This window comes from Somniosus microcephalus, chromosome 2 (genome assembly GCF_052327205.1).
Source record: "Somniosus microcephalus isolate GS21.2 chromosome 2, FLI_Smic_1.0, whole genome shotgun sequence".
In the NCBI taxonomy this organism is placed as follows: Eukaryota; Metazoa; Chordata; class Chondrichthyes; order Squaliformes; family Somniosidae; genus Somniosus; species Somniosus microcephalus.
Genome location: NC_140988.1, coordinates 271409807 through 271429116, shown reverse-complemented (window position 1 = coordinate 271429116; position 19310 = coordinate 271409807). Strand labels below are relative to the sequence as shown.

General features: G+C 45.9%; 1 protein-coding gene and 1 pseudogene across 1 annotated transcript in view; one reads left to right on the top strand and one right to left on the bottom strand.

The window, feature by feature from the left end:
• Positions 1–6750: 6750 nt before the first annotated feature.
• LOC147123390 (cell division cycle protein 20 homolog) overlaps positions 6751–19310 on the bottom strand; it is a 134380-nt gene continuing 121820 nt past the window's right edge. Inside the window, exon 10 of the mRNA XM_085965965.1 lies at positions 6751–7232. Within this exon, the coding sequence (XP_085822091.1) occupies positions 7081–7232 (152 nt within the window). The 3' untranslated portion in view covers positions 6751–7080. The remainder of the gene's footprint in view (positions 7233–19310) is intronic.
• Positions 8925–19016, top strand: LOC147123391 (uncharacterized; annotated as a pseudogene).

The window sequence follows — 19310 nt, the reverse complement described above, 5'->3', positions numbered from 1 at the left end:
GGGAAGAGACAAATGCCCAAAAACAGATGGGAGGGGCATTAGGACTGGCTGCGTGCTTTGATTGCTCGCAAGCTTCTAGGGATGGCAGCAGGAAGGGACCGCGCCAGAGAGGGGAGGGGGATCCGAGGATGTTTGTTGATGCATTGGTAGGGGGCCGACAGGGCAAAATGTTAATAGACACAGGAGCCACAATCTCATTGACAGACTTACCCTTGCCCCGAACGAAACTTTCAGTTAGTATAGCAGGAATCGGTGGACGAAGAATCAGGGCTTATAAGAGCGAAACAGTCTTACTAGAAATTGGATGTATAATAATACCTACACAGTTGTGGGTATGCGAGAACACCGAAGGAACAATCCTAGGGATAGATATACTGCGAGAAGTAGGAGCTTTAGTCGACCCTAAAGCGAATGAAGTGTACTGGCCCCCAGATTATAAGTCAAACAAACAGGCAGGCCCGGGAAACAAAGTAGAAATGGCCCAGCCTATACAGGATTTGATCAAAGGGGGGTAGCCAAAGGAAAATGTGTAAACCTATATAGATAGTCGGAATGCCTTTGGGGTGGTGTCTGATTACATGATAGCGGGAGTAGGCAGGGATATATGACACCAGGAGAAGACCCGTAAGAGACAAGAATATAACCAAGGAATTAGTAGGAACCTCTCTCTCCTACCCAAAGAGTGCATAATAATAAATTAAAGCACACAAGAGGATGGGCAGCTAAACGAGCAATTGAGAGAGGGAATCTGACCAATGAAGCCCAAATGTTCATGTTGAATCAAAGTGTGAAACCACAACTGTCTTTCAGTCAGGGATGTTTTTTGGGTTGCGTGAAGTGACGCAATAATGTTTAGCTCCACCTTCAAAAGCCTGCGAAGGAGTTAACCCTTTCCACTGACAGCTGTTTGAGTTCACCAAGTAACAACTTCAGTATTACTGAACAGAATTTAAAGATATTGGACATTATTAAATGTAAATTTCTTAATGTTGAGTTAATATTTCCCCACAGTGATAGAAGGAAAATTAGGATTTGATAAATGGAAGTTATCTTATAAACTAATTGCAGCACCGTCTCAAACGGCCGGGAGACTGCTGGGGAGGCTGTCCGGTTACCCAAAGATAAATCTGGACAGATAGTTAGAGACATGAGGCCAAAGACCAACAGATTATATGGGATCGAGAACAGGATACACGGGATGACCAGAAGGAGGTCTTAGCAATAGATAGCAAAGTGATAGCAGAAATAATACCAGCCAAACCAGGGCTAGCACCCAGATGGTCAGGACCTTATGAAGTATTAATGAATAATGACACATGTGCTCATGTAGATGGGTCTGGAATGGGTAAAGGAAGGTGGAAACACTGGACTCAGTTAAAAATATATAAGAAAGACAATGAGTAAACCAGAGATGGTGCCCTTTTTGACAGAGTGAGGAGTATACTAGAAGATATAAAGAATGGGAAGGGGGAGTTACTACATATATCAATGATAGGGCTGTGTATGATGATAATATTATATATGCCATAGTTTGCATCTTCAGGTATGTCTGGGGACAGAGCCACAAAGCCAGAAATGAACCAGATGTGCAGCATTTTGAACTGATAAAATGGATAAGAGCAGAATAATTCTAACTGGCTGGTGACGACCAGCCCCTTTTGTAATTACAGGAACATTGGACGTCCGGAATGAGATGGAGCGTCCTCGCCTTGATTCTAGGGATGAACATAAGTATTGCCATTATCAAGGGGGATTAGTAATAAGGAGAACACAGGATGAGGTGTATTTTAGTGTAGCACATAGAGTTACTAAGCTTGCCATTAATATGAGTACTTTTGAGATACAAAACAAACCTGGAACTCCCTGTGGGTAAAACAATTAGAGGATCCACAGAAAAAAATCTATCTTACAAAGATGTAAGAAACGGGGAGTATTGGAAACGACCGGAGCAGGGTATGCGGCCGGGTTAGCAACAGTTAATAGCTTGGACATAGAAGGAGTAAACGAAGGAGTAGAAGAATTACAAGCAAAAATAGAGAAGTTACTAAAACAAGCTACTGGAAATAGCCGGCAATTGACACTGGCAGGGAAACCAAACAATAATGCAATTGTCGGGGGTGGAAGAGATAGTAGCCCCCCATGCAGAAACAATCAATACAATTATTGATAGACTTAATAATGCTTCTCGCCAAACCGATAAGGAACTAATATGTGCCACGTAGGGCTCATGGATATTGTCAAATGCTCAGCATAACATGAGGCAAATAAATAATGGACAGATCCCTGATTGGATTACTAATAAGGATCTGGAACCTAGGATTGACACAAATAAAAGCCTATGTAAGGAATGTAAAATGGGACAAGTATACCAGGCAGGCGATTGTCTGACCCCATGGACTAAGATGATTGGCTTTGTACTGGCCATCCCACAATTCCCAGAAGGGGGACAACCCCGATACGATGTGATTAATATAGGAGAAGTACAAAGGGAAAGTGGGTTAAATATCATGATGTCCCTACCAAGGCGCTTTGGGAAAGGGATGAAGATAATAAACAGAAGAATGAAACCTAAAGGGGGGTGGTAGTGGACGGGTGCCACCACAAGGGAAGGGCATGGGTGTGCACACACCCCCCCACCGAGGGAGACACATCCGAGTGCGGATTTGCGTAAATTACCAATTGCACCCTCGAGGTGCACCCAAGGGGATACACCGGACCTGGGTAACATCAAGGAACAATGGGACATGTTGTGTCACCACAATTGAACAGAAATATGAATATCAAGATATGGCTTATACCATTCCCCAACCAAACCGTTGTATTGGTCTAAAGATACCTATACAGATAGGAAAACCTGGTCATTTGATAATATGAGACTTACTAAAAAGGGTTGAAACTTATGTCATACCAGAGCCCAAGGCAATTCCTAAGTTAGAGGAAGCTTGCCAGAAGTTACGGCAGGAAACGAAGGAAATTTTAAAGTACTATCATAAAATAGAAGAAGGCTTAAAGAAACAACAAAAAGACATTAGTGCAACATTAGAGGAAACTCACCCACTTCCTCATATTTTGATAATTGGGGATCAGGATGGTCGGGGACTTTGGGCGCCTCGGTGGTACAAGGCATAATGATATTCCTCTTGATTGTTATTCTGATATATTGTGTATTTTTATTTCTCCAGTGCCTTTGTGCCAGAATGAGTAAGGCCGAAATTGGTGCGGTGAAGGAAGTAGAGCCTGAGGAGGGGCAGGTAGCGATGTTAAGAATGGACAACTCCCCCGCCTCTCCAAGGCAAATGGTGTAAGACGCGATGGGAAGCCCTGAAATTATATGGGATTAATTGGGCATGGTAATGAAAGACCGGGCCGGCCAACCGTAAGATGGAGGTGGCAGAAGGAGGGTGGTGAATGAGGATTGGTGTGTGATGACAGTCTCGAATTGGCACGTCACACACTCCACGTGGGAATGAGGGACAGGCTTGAGCAGAAAAGCCTCAACCATTAGTGCAGGGTCTAAGGGGCCCCGGGAATGGTTACACCGGAAGGAGTGCATAAAGGAAAGACCACCCTAAAGGAAAGACCACCGTAAAGGAAAGATCACCATACCACAGGGGGGGAAGTCGGCCTCCAAATTAATAAGACATATACATGTATAACCTAGACTGGTAGAAGGCCAGAGAGTGCACGCTTTGGCAGACACCAGGCAGTGGAAATACATGTTGACCTGTTTTGGAACAATTGTCCAAAAGGTCAAAAGGAGGGACTGAAGTAAGATTTAAAAATGAGCGTAACAGGGCACGTTTAGTAGAACGCAATTGCGCAGCAAAATGTTTAAAGATGAAATGTACTAATTATTCGTATGTTTAATTGCAGAAATGACCATACCAGTTTAGAGAGATGAAACTTACAAAAAGAGACACTGACATAACCCTTTTCTGGAAAAACGAAACTTAGTAGTGGTCAAGAGAGAGAGGGTTTCGTTTCTCAGAAATCACATGACCTGATGACTCATTTCCAAGAAATCAGAGGGGCCACAGGCCCATACAGTGAAAAGTGAAACTTATGTTATTGGTTACCTTGTAGAAGTTAGGCACACCTAGTTAGTGATTAATGTATAGACTTTTAAATCGATTGGACCTCTGGAGTAGGAGGTCTCGGAATATGTGTATAACTGTGTAAACCTCAAGAGATTCGGTGGAGTTGGAGCCTTGTGTTGGGACGCAAGAGCCATAGCTCCCCAGGCCTGAATAAACCGTTTTTACTTCAATTATTGGGTCTGTCTTTCTTACAACAAGCCAGTGTTGTCGACTTTGTATATCACTCAGTCCACACTTTGGGGGCTTACATCACATCTGCCCAATGTGGATAAATGCAAGGTTATCCACTTCGGTGGCAAAAACCGGAAGGCAGATTATTATCTGAACGGCAATAGATTGGGAGAAGGGGAAGTGCAATGAGACCTGGGTGTCCTTGTGCACCAGTTGCTGAAGGTAAGCATGCAGGTGCAGCAGGCGGTTAAGAAGGCAAATGGTATGTTGGCCTTCGTAGCGAGAGGGTTTGCGTACAGGAACAAGGATGTCTTGCTGCAGTTGTACAGGGCCTTGGTGAGACCACACCTTGAGTATTGTATGCAGTTTTGTTCACCTTATCTGAGGAAGGATGTTCTTGCCATGGAGGGAGTGCAGCGAAGATTCACCAGACTGATACCTGGGATGGCAGGAATGATGTATGAGGGGAGATTGGGCTTATACTCGCTGGAGTTTAGAAGAATGAGAGGGGATCTCATTGAAACTTATAAAATTCTAACAGGACTAGACAGACTAGATGCAGGAAGGATGATCCTGATGGCAGGGGAGGCCAGAACCAGGGGTCACAGTCTAAAGATAAGGGGTAAGCCATTTAGGACACGGATGAGGAGGAATTTCTTCACCCAGAGAGTGGTGAACCTGTGGAATTCTCTACCACAGAAGGCAGTTGAAGCCAGTTCATTAAATATATTCAAGAAGGAGTTGGATATGTTTCTTAAGGCTAAAGGGATCAAGGTATATTGGGAGAAGGCAGGGACAGGGTACTGAGTTTGGATGATCAGCCATGATCTCATTGGATGGCGGAGCAGGCTTGAGGGGCCGAATGGCCTACTCCTGCTCCTATCTTCTATGTTTCTATGTTTCTAAATTGTTCTTTAGGTATCGAGGTTTTAACCCTTTTCTTATCAAAAGTTGGTTTGCCAGTGTCCATATATGGTCTTTAACAAAAATCACCTTTTTTTTGGTTCTAATGGCCAAAATACCATTGTCACTCAGACTAAGGTAGCATCCCGCCTTTCCAGTACTTTTCCACCAACTTTGCCAAGTTTAGTGTTATCTTGGTTATAGTTTTGTTAAGCGAATTCTAACTTCTATACAGCATTATAATATGTTATTTAATGATTTAACCTTCGCTCGCAGTCTGTGGCTGTTTGTTATCAAAACTTAGTCAAAACTGCTTTTGACTGTGCAGCTACATTTTGAACAAGTTTTCTAGTTACCCAGGAGTAATTGTTGGTCAATGGCTACACTTGAAGTTATACATATATGATTCTCGTCTACTAAATATCTTTAAATATCAGCCTTTCGTACAATCCGGTCTGTGGTATCCCACTGAACATAGAAACATAGAAGATAGGAGCAGGAGTAGGCCATTCGGCCCCTCGAGCCTGCTCCGCCATTCAATGAGATCATGGCTGATCATCCAAATTCAGTACCCTGTCCCTGCTTTCTCCCCATATCCCTTGATCGCTTTAGCCTTAAGAAATATATCCAACTCCTTCTTGAATATATTTAATGAATTGGCCTCTACTGCCTTCTTTGGTAGAGAATTCCACAGGTTCACCACTCTCTGGGTGAAGAAATTCCTCCTCATCTCTGTCCTAAATGGCTTACCCCTTATCCTTAGGCTGTGACCCCTGGTTCTGGACTCCCCGACCATCGGGAACATCCTTCCAGCATCTAGTCTGTCTAGTCCTGTTAAAATTTTATAAGTTTTGATGAGATCCCCTCTCATTCTTCTAAACTCCAGCGAGTACAAGCCCAATCGACCCAATCTCTCCTCATACGTCATTCCTGCCATCCCAGGTATCGGCCTGGTGAATCTTCGCTGCACTCCCTCCATGGCAAGAACATCCTTCCTCAGATAAGGCGACCAAAACTACACACAATACTCCAGATGTGGTCTCACCAAGGCCCTGTACAACTGCAGCAAGACATCCTTGCTCCTATACTCAAACCCTCTCGCTATGAAGGCCAACATACCATTTGCCTTCTTAACCGCCTGCTGCACCTGCATGCTTACTTTCAGCGACTGGTGCACAAGGACGCCCAGGTCTCGTTGCACTTCCCCTTCTCCCAATCTATTGCCATTCAGATAATAATCTGCCTTCCTGTTTTTGACACCAAAGTGGATAACCTCGCATTTATCCATGTTATATTGCATCTGCCATGCTTCTGCCCAATCACCTAACCTGTCCAAATCATACTGGAGTTTCTCGGTATCCTCCTCACAGCACACACGCCCACCCAGCTTTGTGTCATCTGCAAACTTGGAGATATTACATCTAGTTCCCTCATCCAGATCATTAATATATATTGTGAATAGCTGGGGTCCAAGGACCAATCCCTGCGTTACCCCACTAGTCACTGCCTGCCACTCGGAAAAAGAGCCGTTTATTCCAACTCTTTGAAGGAGGAGGGTAAGTCTTTATTTATTGGATATCAGATGCAAGGGTCAGCACTTTATCCATCTTGGTGTCTGCTCTATCATCTTGTGCATCATGATGCAAAAATCAATTCTATTCAACAATGTAATCTGGTAGTATGCATGTCCCACTTGATAAGTATGAATTTTTAAATCCCTCTGTTGTATCACATCAGATATTGCATGTCAAAGAATCATGTGATGACAGGTTTCATAAATAACATTTGATGCATATATTTTTTAAACAATAATGTCTATTCTAGTATCTCAAAACATGTTTTTTTTTTACGAACTAGCACTTGGTCTTCAACAGTCAGTATGATGAACCCTCAAGTTAGATAGTTTGTATTATAAAGTCTGCTTTGTTTCCCCGGAGCTCTCCGTCTTCTGTTCATTGGCAGTAAGGCAGCTCCATAAACAAACTGTTTCATCAGCTGCTGCTGAAAACACAATGTTGCCATCAGGACTTAATGCCAGATGCAGAACTCTCCCTCTGTGACCTGCAAAAAAAAGAATGTGTAGTATAAAACCCCTAAAAGGTGACACCATCTTTATCCCATGAGTGAGTTCTATAGATCAGCTTTAATCACTGTAATGAGGACCAGATTTACTACAGTATGATGTGTAGATCTCTGTTCATTAGCACTGAAGTGCTCACTAAAATAACTGTCCCATTAGGTCCTCTGATGACATTTTAAACATTACAAATTATGTTTTAAAAGTTCTCAGGTAGTCGAAAGAACCATGAGGGATAACAACAAAAAAATGCTGGAAATACACAAAAAGAACAAGCTAATATTCCAGGGTTATACTCTATCAGAACTGAAAACTAGAAAATAGGCAAACATATTAGTAAGGTTGTAAAAAAATAGACAAACAGGGAAAGGGAAGAAACAACAGGCATTCTAACCAAAGGGAGTTAATGGGACAAATGACCTGCAAACAGCTTACTAGACAACTGCTAGATGACAATGTGAGGCAATGGCAAGAAATTAAAGGAACAAAAGAATATGCAAATAGTCAAGGGGAGGAAAACCCGGAAGAGTCCCATACTAACGAAATGAAAAGAAAAGGCAAATGCAGAGGTCTCAAATTAAAACAGGAAGTGCTCACAAAACATAATGGGCCTGCATCACACACAGACCCTTTGGATTTTTTCCTTTCTACTTTTCCAAACTACCTAAAATGGCAGCTTATCTTTTAGTCATCAATTCTGATGAAGGGTCTATGCCCAAAAACATTAACCTGTCTTTTCTCTTTACAGATGCTAACTGACCTGCTGTGTGTTTCCAGCATTTTATATTTTTATTTCAAATTTTATGGGGACTTTTTTACCGTCATCAGGATACTTTCAAAAATTTTATTCTGTACAGGCCTGCGGTCATATCGCATCAGGTGTGAAAGGGAAGCACTGAGAGACCATTTCCTGGAGGTAATCTCACACCTCATGCCTAACTGTGCTTTGGCTCACTTTGTACACAAATTACACTGTGCAATTTGTTTTGCTGTGGAACTGAAGCTATTTTGCTTTGATGTGAACGGCATAGCACATAATATGGAATCGAACTCAGCACAGGCTTCCATTTATAATATTAAAGCTCATTACAATTAAACAATTAGGCCAATTATCTATCCCTGTGCCAGAACAGGTACGCCCGAGGCCCAGCCGATATTGGGCCTCATTTGCAGCAGGCCGATGAGCTGCGGACACCTGCTGGGCGTCCTTAGGCAGCTCCATGGTGAACAACTTTGGAATTTGGGGCCACTGTGTCACCTGCAGTGGTCCCCAGGTAGGCCTTGGGAGACGAGGGGAGCGACTTAGAGAGGAATGGCGAGGGGCACAGGGTCAGGGAGGCGATCGGGAAAGGTTCGAGGTCACGATTGGAAGGGGGGGGTGGAGGTCAAAATCGCATGTGGTGGGGTGAGGGGAGGGGGGGCGGGGGAGCAAGCAGTGGTCGGCAGAGGCCCGTAGAATTTCCATGGTCCCACATTCAATAATTTTTTTTTTAATGTTCATTATTGGTGGCGGCCTGCAGTTGTCCCTTTAAGGACCACTGGTTAGGCTGCATGTAAACTTTTTTTTAATCTTGAATGCAGCCGGTTTGGCGTTGGCTGCATTCAGGGCGAGCCAATGCGGTAATGGAGACATCAAACAGATGTTAGTCCACTTATTTGCATATGCAAAGGCCCCAATGCCCATTTCAGGTGAGGGCCCTGGACACCTTTTGATAACTATGCCAATATGGCGGTTTGCGCTCCTCTGGCGCCAGATCAGAGTCTTTGGCACCCGTTTTATGACTGTAAATCGAGCGCATCAAATTACTTTGCAAAACCTGAAAAGGCAATCTACTAAACTGCTAATGTCAGTGTGCCTTATGTATCTTTTTGACTGTTAACTGAAGAATTGACTTAAAAACTGACCTCAGGGCAGGCAGTGCAGAATAAATAAATTGATATCACCTTTGTCCATTGGAATCTTATATGAATATGTTTATGCATTTGTTAGTAATATCCCACTGCATGACTCCAACTTCATAGTATTTGTATTGAACCTGAAAGTTCTCATAAGCCCTTGTTTTTAACATCAGACTCAGAGAGAAAGTCTGGCTGAGAATGAGAAACAATGATGGGCAGGGACAAGCTCCTTCCTGGAGCAGGATTCTGGCATCCCATGAGCGGAGGGGCCAGAAATTGGGGCAGAACCTGTCTCTGCCAGGTTTGCTCCCCATGAAAAGTGCCATGATGTCTGTTGGGAGTTTGTTGGGTCCGGGGGTGGGGGTGGGGGTGGGGGTGGGGGGCGGTGCGGACAGTCATGGGGGGAGGTTTGGCAGACTCTCAAAAATCCTTTGCACCTTTCATGGCCAACAGTACTGGACCGCATGTAGGCAACATTAAGAAGAACTCAAACTGTAATCGGTTCAAGAGGGACACCAGCAAGGGAGTAACAAAACAGCATTTCTGGGAAGCTGTGAATCTTCGGCCAGAATGTCAAGTGGTGACCCCCCCTCAGAGCTCCAAAATATTAGAACTTCTGCGGTGTGGAAACCCTTGTGATGGCATCTGTCCCTAATATACAAGTAACCACTTCCCCGGGATCATAGAGCAGTCAAAGCAGCAGGTGGAAGTCCCACCCCACCACACTTCCAGATGTGCTGCTAGACCTTCTATCCTTGGGGTAGACTAAGGGGGAAAAATTCAGTTGATTAGCGCCTCCTGTTAGCGCCTTCTAATGGGGCGCAAAGCAACTCGTGCCTGGGCGCGGCGATGTTTGCGCCACTCACAAAATTGACCAGGCATTTTGCGGCGGTGCTAAACACTACCACCATGATCTCCTGCGCCCGCAGATCGTGACATCAGTCGAGCATGCTGTTAAGTCTGTGTGTTCTAGTTATTGTTAATAAGAATCACTGCACACAGACCACAAGAGTAAATTCAACAGGTCTTTACTAGTCGGAGGTCAGGCTGAACTGCCCAATAAATCATTACACAGCACTTATATACCGCTTATATACCGATGTGGTCACCACCGGTATTACAGTATACAGCAGCCAAGGTAAAGTAGTGCATCTCTTAAAATAGTTCTCTTAAAGGTGGAACGGTTACATACACCACAATCCTCCCTTTTTAGCTTAACAGTATATATTCCCCATTAAACATAACATAATAACATATATACACAACTTCATGTAAAAACAGTTCACAGATTCAGTCTCTGAGGAGGCCTCCTGATCCGAGACGGATAACGCCTTTCAGGGGTCTCTGGTTCTCATTGCTGGGGTGACTCATCTAGTTGATCCCCTATGGATAGGACATCATCATCAGGTATATTCACTTCTGAGGTAGATGCTTCAGGTTCACTAACTTCCTCCACGGTTGTCTCTGTCGTAACCATGGGCTCGACCCTTGTTCTCGATCCCACCAGTTGGTCAGCATGACGTCGCATTACATTTTCACCAACATCTACCATGTACATCAGGGGTCCTTGTCTGGCCTGAATTGTTCCAGATTACCATTTCTCGTTTTTATAGTCCCTGGCTAACACCGGTTGTCCTATTTCAAAACTCCGAGTGGGCTTGTTATTGATATGCTGGAACTGTTTGTTTTCGACTTCCCTCCGCACATTTGGTTTTAACAAGTCCAACCTGGACCGCAACCTCCTGTTATAGAACATCATGGCAGGAATTTGGTTTGTTGTTGCATGGGTGGCGTTTCGATATGCCAGTAGGAAATTGTCCACCTTGTGTTGCAGTGGAATCTGATCTTCGCTCATGGCCTTTATTGCCTTTTTGAACGTCTGTACAAACCTCTCGGCCAGCCCATTCGTAGCTGGATGATATGGGGCAGGGGTATAATGTTTCACCCCATTCTTCTTCATGAATTTCTGGAATTCCTCTGACACGAACTGTAGTCCGTTGTCTGAACATATTTGCTCTGGCAATCCATTTCTTGCAAATATCGTTCTTAGCACCGCGATCGTCTTCTCCGAGGTAGTGGTAGTCATTTTAATCACTTCTGGCCATTTAGAATGTGCGTCCACCGCAATTAAAAACATGGAATCCATGAATGGACCAGCAAAGTCAATATGTACACGTTGCCATGGGGTTGAAGGCCATTCCCATGGATGCAGCGGTGCAATTGGAGGTGCATTTTGGACTTTTTGGCACCCTGAGCAGCTTTTCGTCAGATCCTCTATCTGTTGGTCGATACCCGGCCACCACACATAAGCCCTAGCAAGGCTTTTCATCTTGACTCCCCCCAGATGACCTTCATGTAGTTCTTTTAGAACTCTCTCTCTTAACTTAGGAGGAATAATCACCCTTGTTCCATACATCAATGTTCCCTGACAGATGGACAGCTGTTCTCGCCTTGCTGAGAATGCCGGTAACAGTGGATCACCATGGGCTGGCCATCCCTTTACTGTCAATTCGTAGACCCGGGACAGTGTCGGGTCATTCCTAGTCTCCCTTTCAATATTTGCATTGGTGACAGGTAAACATTCGATGATGGTCGAGTGAAATAACTCCACCGGGTCAACCGTCGGTGCCTCCTCCTCAGTAGGTAGTGGCAGGCGCGACAGCCCATCAGCATTACCATGCTGCTTTGTACCTTTGAATTCTATCTGATATTGATGTGCCCCTAGGAAAAGGGACCATCTCTGGAGCCTCTGTGCTGTCATCACCGAAACACCCTTCTTAGGGTTAAAAATGGATACCAACGGCTGGTGGTCTGTCAGCAGTGTAAACTTCTGGCCCTGCAGGTAATGATTAAACTTCTTTACTCCCCACACAAGGCTGAGAGCCTCCCTATCTATCTGAGCATAGTTGCGCTCAGCGGAGGTCAATGATCTGGATGCAAATGCGACTGGCCTTTCCAAGCCATTTGGCAACTTGTGTGAGAGTACTGCTCCAATACCATAAGGAGAAGCATCACAAGCTAAACGAATAGGTAGCGTTGGGTTGAAGTGAGCCAACACTTCCTCTGAGGTGATCAATGCCTTGCTTTTGCGAAAGGCCTTCTTACAGTCCTCGCTCCACTTCCATGGTACTTCTTTCTGCAAAAGAGCGTTCAGCGGGTGCAGCACCGTGGATAGATTTGGCAGAAACTTATGGTAATAGTTAATCAACCCTAGGAACGACCTCAACTGGGATACATTTTCCCGGAGCGGGAGCCTTCACAACAGCTTCGATCTTGTCAGGTGACTTGTGCAGCCCCTCCTGGTCAATGACATGACCACAGTACGAGATCCATTTCTGAAAGAACTCACATTTCTGGCGATTAACTCGAAGTCCATATTCCTTCAATCTGGTGAGCACCAGTTTCAAATTTGCAAGGTGTTCCTCATCGTCATCTCCTGTAATCAGGATATCGTCCAAGTAACATTGAGTGCTTGGAATTCCCTGTAATACCTGCTCCATGGCCCTCTGCCAAATTGCTGGAGCCGAAGCCACTCCAAAAACCAGTCTATTATATCGATACAAGCCTCTGTGCGTGTTGATTGTGAGATACTGGCGCGACTCTTCCTCAACTTCCATCTGTAAGTACGCTTGCGCCAGGTCTATCTTGGTGAAGTGTTTCCCGCCAGACAATGAAGCAAAGATATCCTCAATCCGCGGAAGCGGATATTGCACCGTGTGAAGCACCGGATTAACCGTGATCTTGAAGTCTCCACAGATGCGGACCTTCCCCGGTTCCCCTGGCTTGTTACTCGATGAACGCTTCATGACGGGAACAATGGGTGTGGCCCACTCACTCCAGTCCACCTTAGACAGTACTCCTGAACGTTCTAGCCCTTCCAGCTCAGCTTCCACAGCAGGTCGTATCGCATAAGGTACCGGTCTGGCTTTGAAAAATTTTGGGTTTGCATGTTCTGCAATCTTGATTTTTGCCATAATTCCTCTCAGTGTTCCCAGTCCCTGTTGGAACACCTCTTTAACCTCATCCAATATTCTGGACAATCGTTCAGGTTTGACATCTTTTTTTCGGGAATCTACCGTTATTGCTTTTAGGGAGTGCCAGTCCATATTTATTTTCCTGATCCACTCCCGTCCCAGAAGTGGTGGACCTCCCTCAGGTAGTACATATAAGTCCATTCCTTGGTGTTCTTTGCCCTTGTGTACCACCTTGACTTTTATCTTTCCGATGGGGTATACTCTTTGCCCCGTGTATGTCTGCAATACTATCCCCGTATCCCGTAGGGGAATATGTGTGAATAACCTTTTGTAATCTTGCTTATTCATGACCGTCAACGCCGATCCGGTGTCCAATTCCATCTTCACTTGGACTCCTGCTATCTGAAGCGTGACCCAGATAGTTTGTAGGTCAGCTTCCTTACTCACATTGTGAATTCTCAGACTACCCAGTTCCTTGCTGTTGGAGTCCGAATCCGAATTCTGTTCATCCGAACTCTTCTCAGCCACCTTATGTACCTTTCTGCACTTTTCCTGCGGTGACTTTTTGTTGCTGGTCTTCTTTCCTGACCGGCATACTTTAGCTATGTGACCAAGCTTGCCACATTTTCTACATTCCTGATTTTTAAACCAACATTGGTTCTGATCGTGTGTTGTCTTTCCACAACGATAACATTTCGCTGTACCCAAAGCCATTTGATCTACGCTGAGTACCGCTGCCTTCAGCTGCATTTCCGCAGTGCCTCTCGCTGCGGCTTCGTGCGATGCTGCAATAGTGACAGCCTTATCAAGTGTAAGATCATTCTCTTCAAGCAGCCGCTTTTGTGTTCCTTCTTTCGACAATCCACACACGAATTTGTCTCTCAGTGCCTCTGTCAGTCTTTCCCCAAACTGACAGTATTTCGCTAGCTTACGCAGTTCAATTAAATACTCCGCGTTGCTTTCCTCTTTCAGTTGCGTTCTCGCATAAAATTTAAATCGTTCCGCTAACATCAGCGGTGTGGGGTTCAAATGATTTCTCAGGACAGCAACAATATTAGCGAAAGCCTGATCCGCCGGTTTAGCTGGTGATAGAAGATGCTTCAATAGCCCGTATGTCTTCGCACCCATTGAGTTTAGTAAGGTTAGTGCTTTATCTTCATCTGATATTTTATTTGCCTTACAATAAATCTCTATGCGTTCTACATACGTGGCCCAATCTTCAACATCGGGATCGAAATCGTTGATGTTACCACGCTTAGGCATCCTCGCAATCTTCTTGAGAAACAAAAAGAAATTTTAATTTTTTTTTCAAAATGGCGGCTTCCCGCGCTTGTCTTCTTCCCCCGCCTACGAAAATGGCGGCTTCCCGCGTTTGCCTTTCTCCCCCGCTGGCTGTAATGGCGATTGCCATATTGCTGCGTTCGCCCTCCCCAGCGGTTCTCAAATCGTGCCTCCCAGCCCCTCTTGCAGTCCAGTCCTTTCCCTCGGCTGCGGCTGAGTTCTCCGCGTTTTTTTTATTTTATTTTATCCCGCGCCTCGCGGCCTCGGTAGCTGCCCGGCCTTTTTCCCCGGTCGCGGTCGAGCTCTCTCTCGATGCTGTTGCGTCTCCCAGCCCGCTTGCAGCCCGGTCTTTTACACCGGCTGCGTTTGCATTCACCGCGGCTCCCGTGCCTTACGCTGCCCCAGTCTCAGCGCCTCTGGCCCCGACTTCTGTCCGGCTCTTTTCCCCGGCCGTGGTCGAGTTCTCCGCCCTTATATCCTCCGTTTTTCCCTCCCCTACTTCACAGCCAACGTGGCCGACTTGCTGCTCGTCGCTGATCGGCTTACCCACCACCGTGATAGAAGGGATGATCACAGCCTGTTGCTGATGGAAGGCTTCGTGTCAGGATTCTTCCTTGCTCTTCAGACCCGAGTCTTTTCTCAGCAGGATGATGAGGGCGGATGCCTCTTCTCGATGCCCGTTAAACTGCCTTGGATATATCTCTGCCGCAGGGTAAGATCGTCATGGTCGCCACTGTTAAGTCTGTGTGTTCTAGTTATTGTTAATAAGAATCACTGCACACAGACCACAAGAGTAAATTCAACAGGTCTTTACTAGTCGGAGGTCAGGCTGAACTGCCCAATAAATCATTACACAGCACTTATATACCGGTGTGGTCACCACCGGTATTACAGTATACAGCAGCCAAGATAAAGTAGTGCATCTCTTAAAATAGTTCTCTTAAAGGTGGAACGGTTACATACACCACACATGCAACACCCCGGGAGTGCCCCGGACCGGATATTAAGTGGCGCCCCCTGCCTTACCGCCTGCCACTAGCAACGACAGGTTGAGGGGAGCGTTTTGCAGTCGGGAAGGGACTGGGGGAGCGCTATTTAAAGGTGACCGCTTCCTGCCTTTTTCTGTTGGTGACATTTTTGCACCACGCATTCTGAGAGAGAGAGAGAGAGAGAGAGAGAGAGACTTCTGGAGAGATTCAACGCTGTGTAAAGGAGTTTTGGGTACTGGGCAGTACTTTGCAGATTCATTTTGATTTGACCTTCCTTGCATCGATTTAGAAGAGAATATGGGGGCTGCACTCTGAGCTCTTTGCTGGGCCTCTCCATTGTTCTTTCCAGCAGATTTGATGTACAGGTCTCTCCAGGCCAAGATTCAAGGCTGCAATGAGCAGGGTATGGATGGAGAGCAAGATCGACCCTCGCCTTTAAGAACTGGCCGGCGCCAGTGTGTCTGTGTTCCATTGCTGACTGACATCACATGAGCTTCGCCGGCGCTCTGAGGTAGCGCCTCGCTCCTCGGCGTTAGCACCTTAAGAGATATGTGTAGTGCCGGATTTAGTGCTCCAATCACCTCCAGGGGCGATAGAAGCCAAGTTTGCAGTCGGAGGCGATAATTAGCGGCAGGCGCTAAAGTTTGTGCCTGGCCGATAATTGTGCCCCAAAGGGGGCGATACCGAATTTCTCCCCCTAAGATTTTGTGCGATCGTGTAAGACGGCCCACAGTGAATCAGGAACCCGTTTTTCATATCTCTTGATTTTTATTGACTTTAATGGAAATAAAAATTGGGAGAGATGTAAAAGGGACTCCTGATTCGCTATCAGCCATTTGACATTATCGTACAAAGTCCAAATTTACCCTCTTTTTTGTCTTATGATTGAGCCAGCTGAGAGACAGACTAGCACCACGAGGGGAGGCAGACTGTGGTGGCCCGGGGTGAGAGATTAATCATACATTCATTTATATTGCAACATATAACACACCACATCACATAGAGAATTACTTTTGGAGTGCAATGATTGTTGTTACATGGACAAATATGATAGCCATTCTGTGACAGCAGCATCCCACAGACAACAATGGTGTGAATACATTTAGTTTTAGATATCTGTATTTTTATTGTGGTGGTTGAGGGAGGAATATTGGTCAGGATACTGGGGAATCATAGAGTGATACAGCACAGAAGGAGGCCATTCAGCCCATCGTGTCTGTGCCAGCTCTTTGAAAGTGCTAGTCAATTAGTCCCACTCCCCAGCTCTTTCCCATAGCTCTGCAAACTTTTCCCTCAAGTATTTATCGGGGATCACCTCAGGTAAGGAGGTCGGGTGTTGAGTCAGCATGGGATGATTTATTAACTTGACAGCTGCAAATGGTTTATAAAAGCTCCCATTTCATAGGTCTTCAGTTTCCAAGGTTAGAAGCTGTTGCTTACTGCATTTGGAAGACAGATTGAGCTTTATGCAGTTAGCAAGTGTTTGGAGCAAACTCTCTATCCAGTGTCACCTCATGGAACAACCTCTCTCACCATTGACAGATCGCTTCTGTCATTTCAACCTCACAATGGGAACAGTAGCATAGTGGTAATGTTACTGGGCTAGTAATCCAGAGGCCTGGACTAATGATCCAGAAACATGAGTTCAAATCCCACCACAGCAGCTGGGGAATTTTAATTCAGTTAATTAAATAAATCTAGAATAAAGCGCTAGTATCAGGAATGGTAACTATCAGATTGTCGGAAAAGCCGATCTGGTTCACTAATGTCCTTTAGGGAAAGAAATCTGTCGTCCTTACCGGGTCTGGCCTATATGTGACTCCAGACCCACAGCAATGTGGTTGACTCTTAACTGACCTCTGAAATGACCTAGCAAGCCACTCAGTTGTTACAAAACACAATAAGAATACAACCAGATGAATTACCCAGCATTGACCTCAGCACTGGCTACGGACAAGACAACAGCACACCCAGCCCAGTCGACCCTGCAAAGTCCTCCTCACCAACATCTGGGGACTTGTGCCAAAAATTGGGAGAGCTGAGCCACAGACTAGTCAAGCAACAGCCTGACATAGTCATACTCACAGAATCATACCTTTCAGCCAATGTCCCAAACTCCTCCATCACCATCCCTGGGTATGTCCTGTCCCACTGGCAAGACAGGAGTGGCCCTGGGAGTCCTCAACATTGGCTCTGGAACCCATGAAATGCATGGCTTCAGGTCAAGCATGGACAAGGAAACAACCTGTTGATTACCACCTACCGCCCTCCCTCAGCTGATGAATCTGTACTCCTCCATGTTGAACACCACTTGGAAGAAGCACTGAGAGTAGCAAGGACACAGAATGTACTCTGGGTGGAAGACTTCAATGTCCATCCCCAACAGTGGTTCAGAAGCACCACTACTGACCAAGCTGGCCGGGTCCTGAAAGACATAACTGCCAGCCTGGGCCTGCGACAGGTGGTGAGAGAACCAACACGAGGGATAAACCTACTTGACCTCATCCTTACCAGTCGCAGATGCATCTGTCAATGACAGTATTGGCAGCAGTGACCACCGCACAGTCATTGTGGAGACAAAGTCCCGTCTTCACACTGAGGACACTCGTGTTGTGTGGCACTACCACCGTGCTAACTGGGATAGATTCAGAACAGATCTAGCAGCTCAAAACTGGGCATCAATGAGGTGCTGTGGGCCATCAGCAGGAGCAGAATTGTATTCCACCACAATCTGTAACGTCATGGCCTGGCATATCCCTCACTCTACCATTACCACCAAACCAGGGGGCCAACCCTGGTTCAATAAGGAGTGTAGAAGAGCATGCCAGGAGCAGCACCAGGCATACCTAAAAATGAGGTGCCAACCTGGGGAAGCTGTAACACAGGACTACATGCATGCTAAAAGGCGTAAGCAGCATGCTATAGACAGGGCTAAGCGATCCCACAATCAACAGATCGGATCAATGCTCTACAGTCCTGCCACATCCAGTCATGAATGGTGGTGGGCCATTAAACAACTAACAGGAGGAGGAGGCTCCATGAATATCCCCATCCTCAATGATGGTGGAGTCCAGCATGTGAGCGCAAAACACAAGGCTGCAGCGTTTCCAACCATCTTCAGGCAAAAGAGCTGAGTGGATGACCCATATCGGCCTACTCCCGAGGTCCCCACCATCACAGAAGCCAGTCTTCAGCCAATTCAATACACTCCACATGACATCAAGAAATGGCTGAGCGCACTGGATACAGCAAAGGTTATGGGCCCCGACAACATCCTGGCTATCGTGCTGAAGACTTGTGCTCCAGAACTAGCCACGCCTCAAGCCAAGCTGTTCCAGTACAGTTACTACACTGGCATATATCCGACAATGTGGAAAACTGCCAAGGTATGTCCTGTCCACAAAAAGCAGGACAAATCCAACCTGGCCAATGACCGCCCCATCAGTCTACTCTCAATCATCAGCAAAGTGATGGAAGGTGTCATCGACAGTGCTATCAAGCGGCACTTACTCACCAAAAACCTGCTCACTGATGCCCAGCTTGGGTTCCGCCAAAACCACTCGGCTCCCGAACTTGTTACAACCTTGGTCCAAACATGGACAATGGAGCTGAATTCCAGAGGTGAGATGAGAGTGACTGCCCTTGACATCATGGCAGCATTTGACCAAGTGTGGCATCAAGGAGCCCTAGTAAAACTGAAGTCAATGGGAATTGGAGGGGAAATGCTCCACTGGCTGGAGTCATACCTAGCACAAAGGAAGATGGTTGTGGTGGTTGGAGGTCAATCATCACAACCCCAGGACATCACTGCAGGAGTTCCTCAGGGCAGTGTCCTAGGCCCAACCATCTTCAGCTGCTTCATCAATGACCTTCCCTCCAAAATAAGGTCAGAAATGGGGATGTTCGCTGATGACTGCAC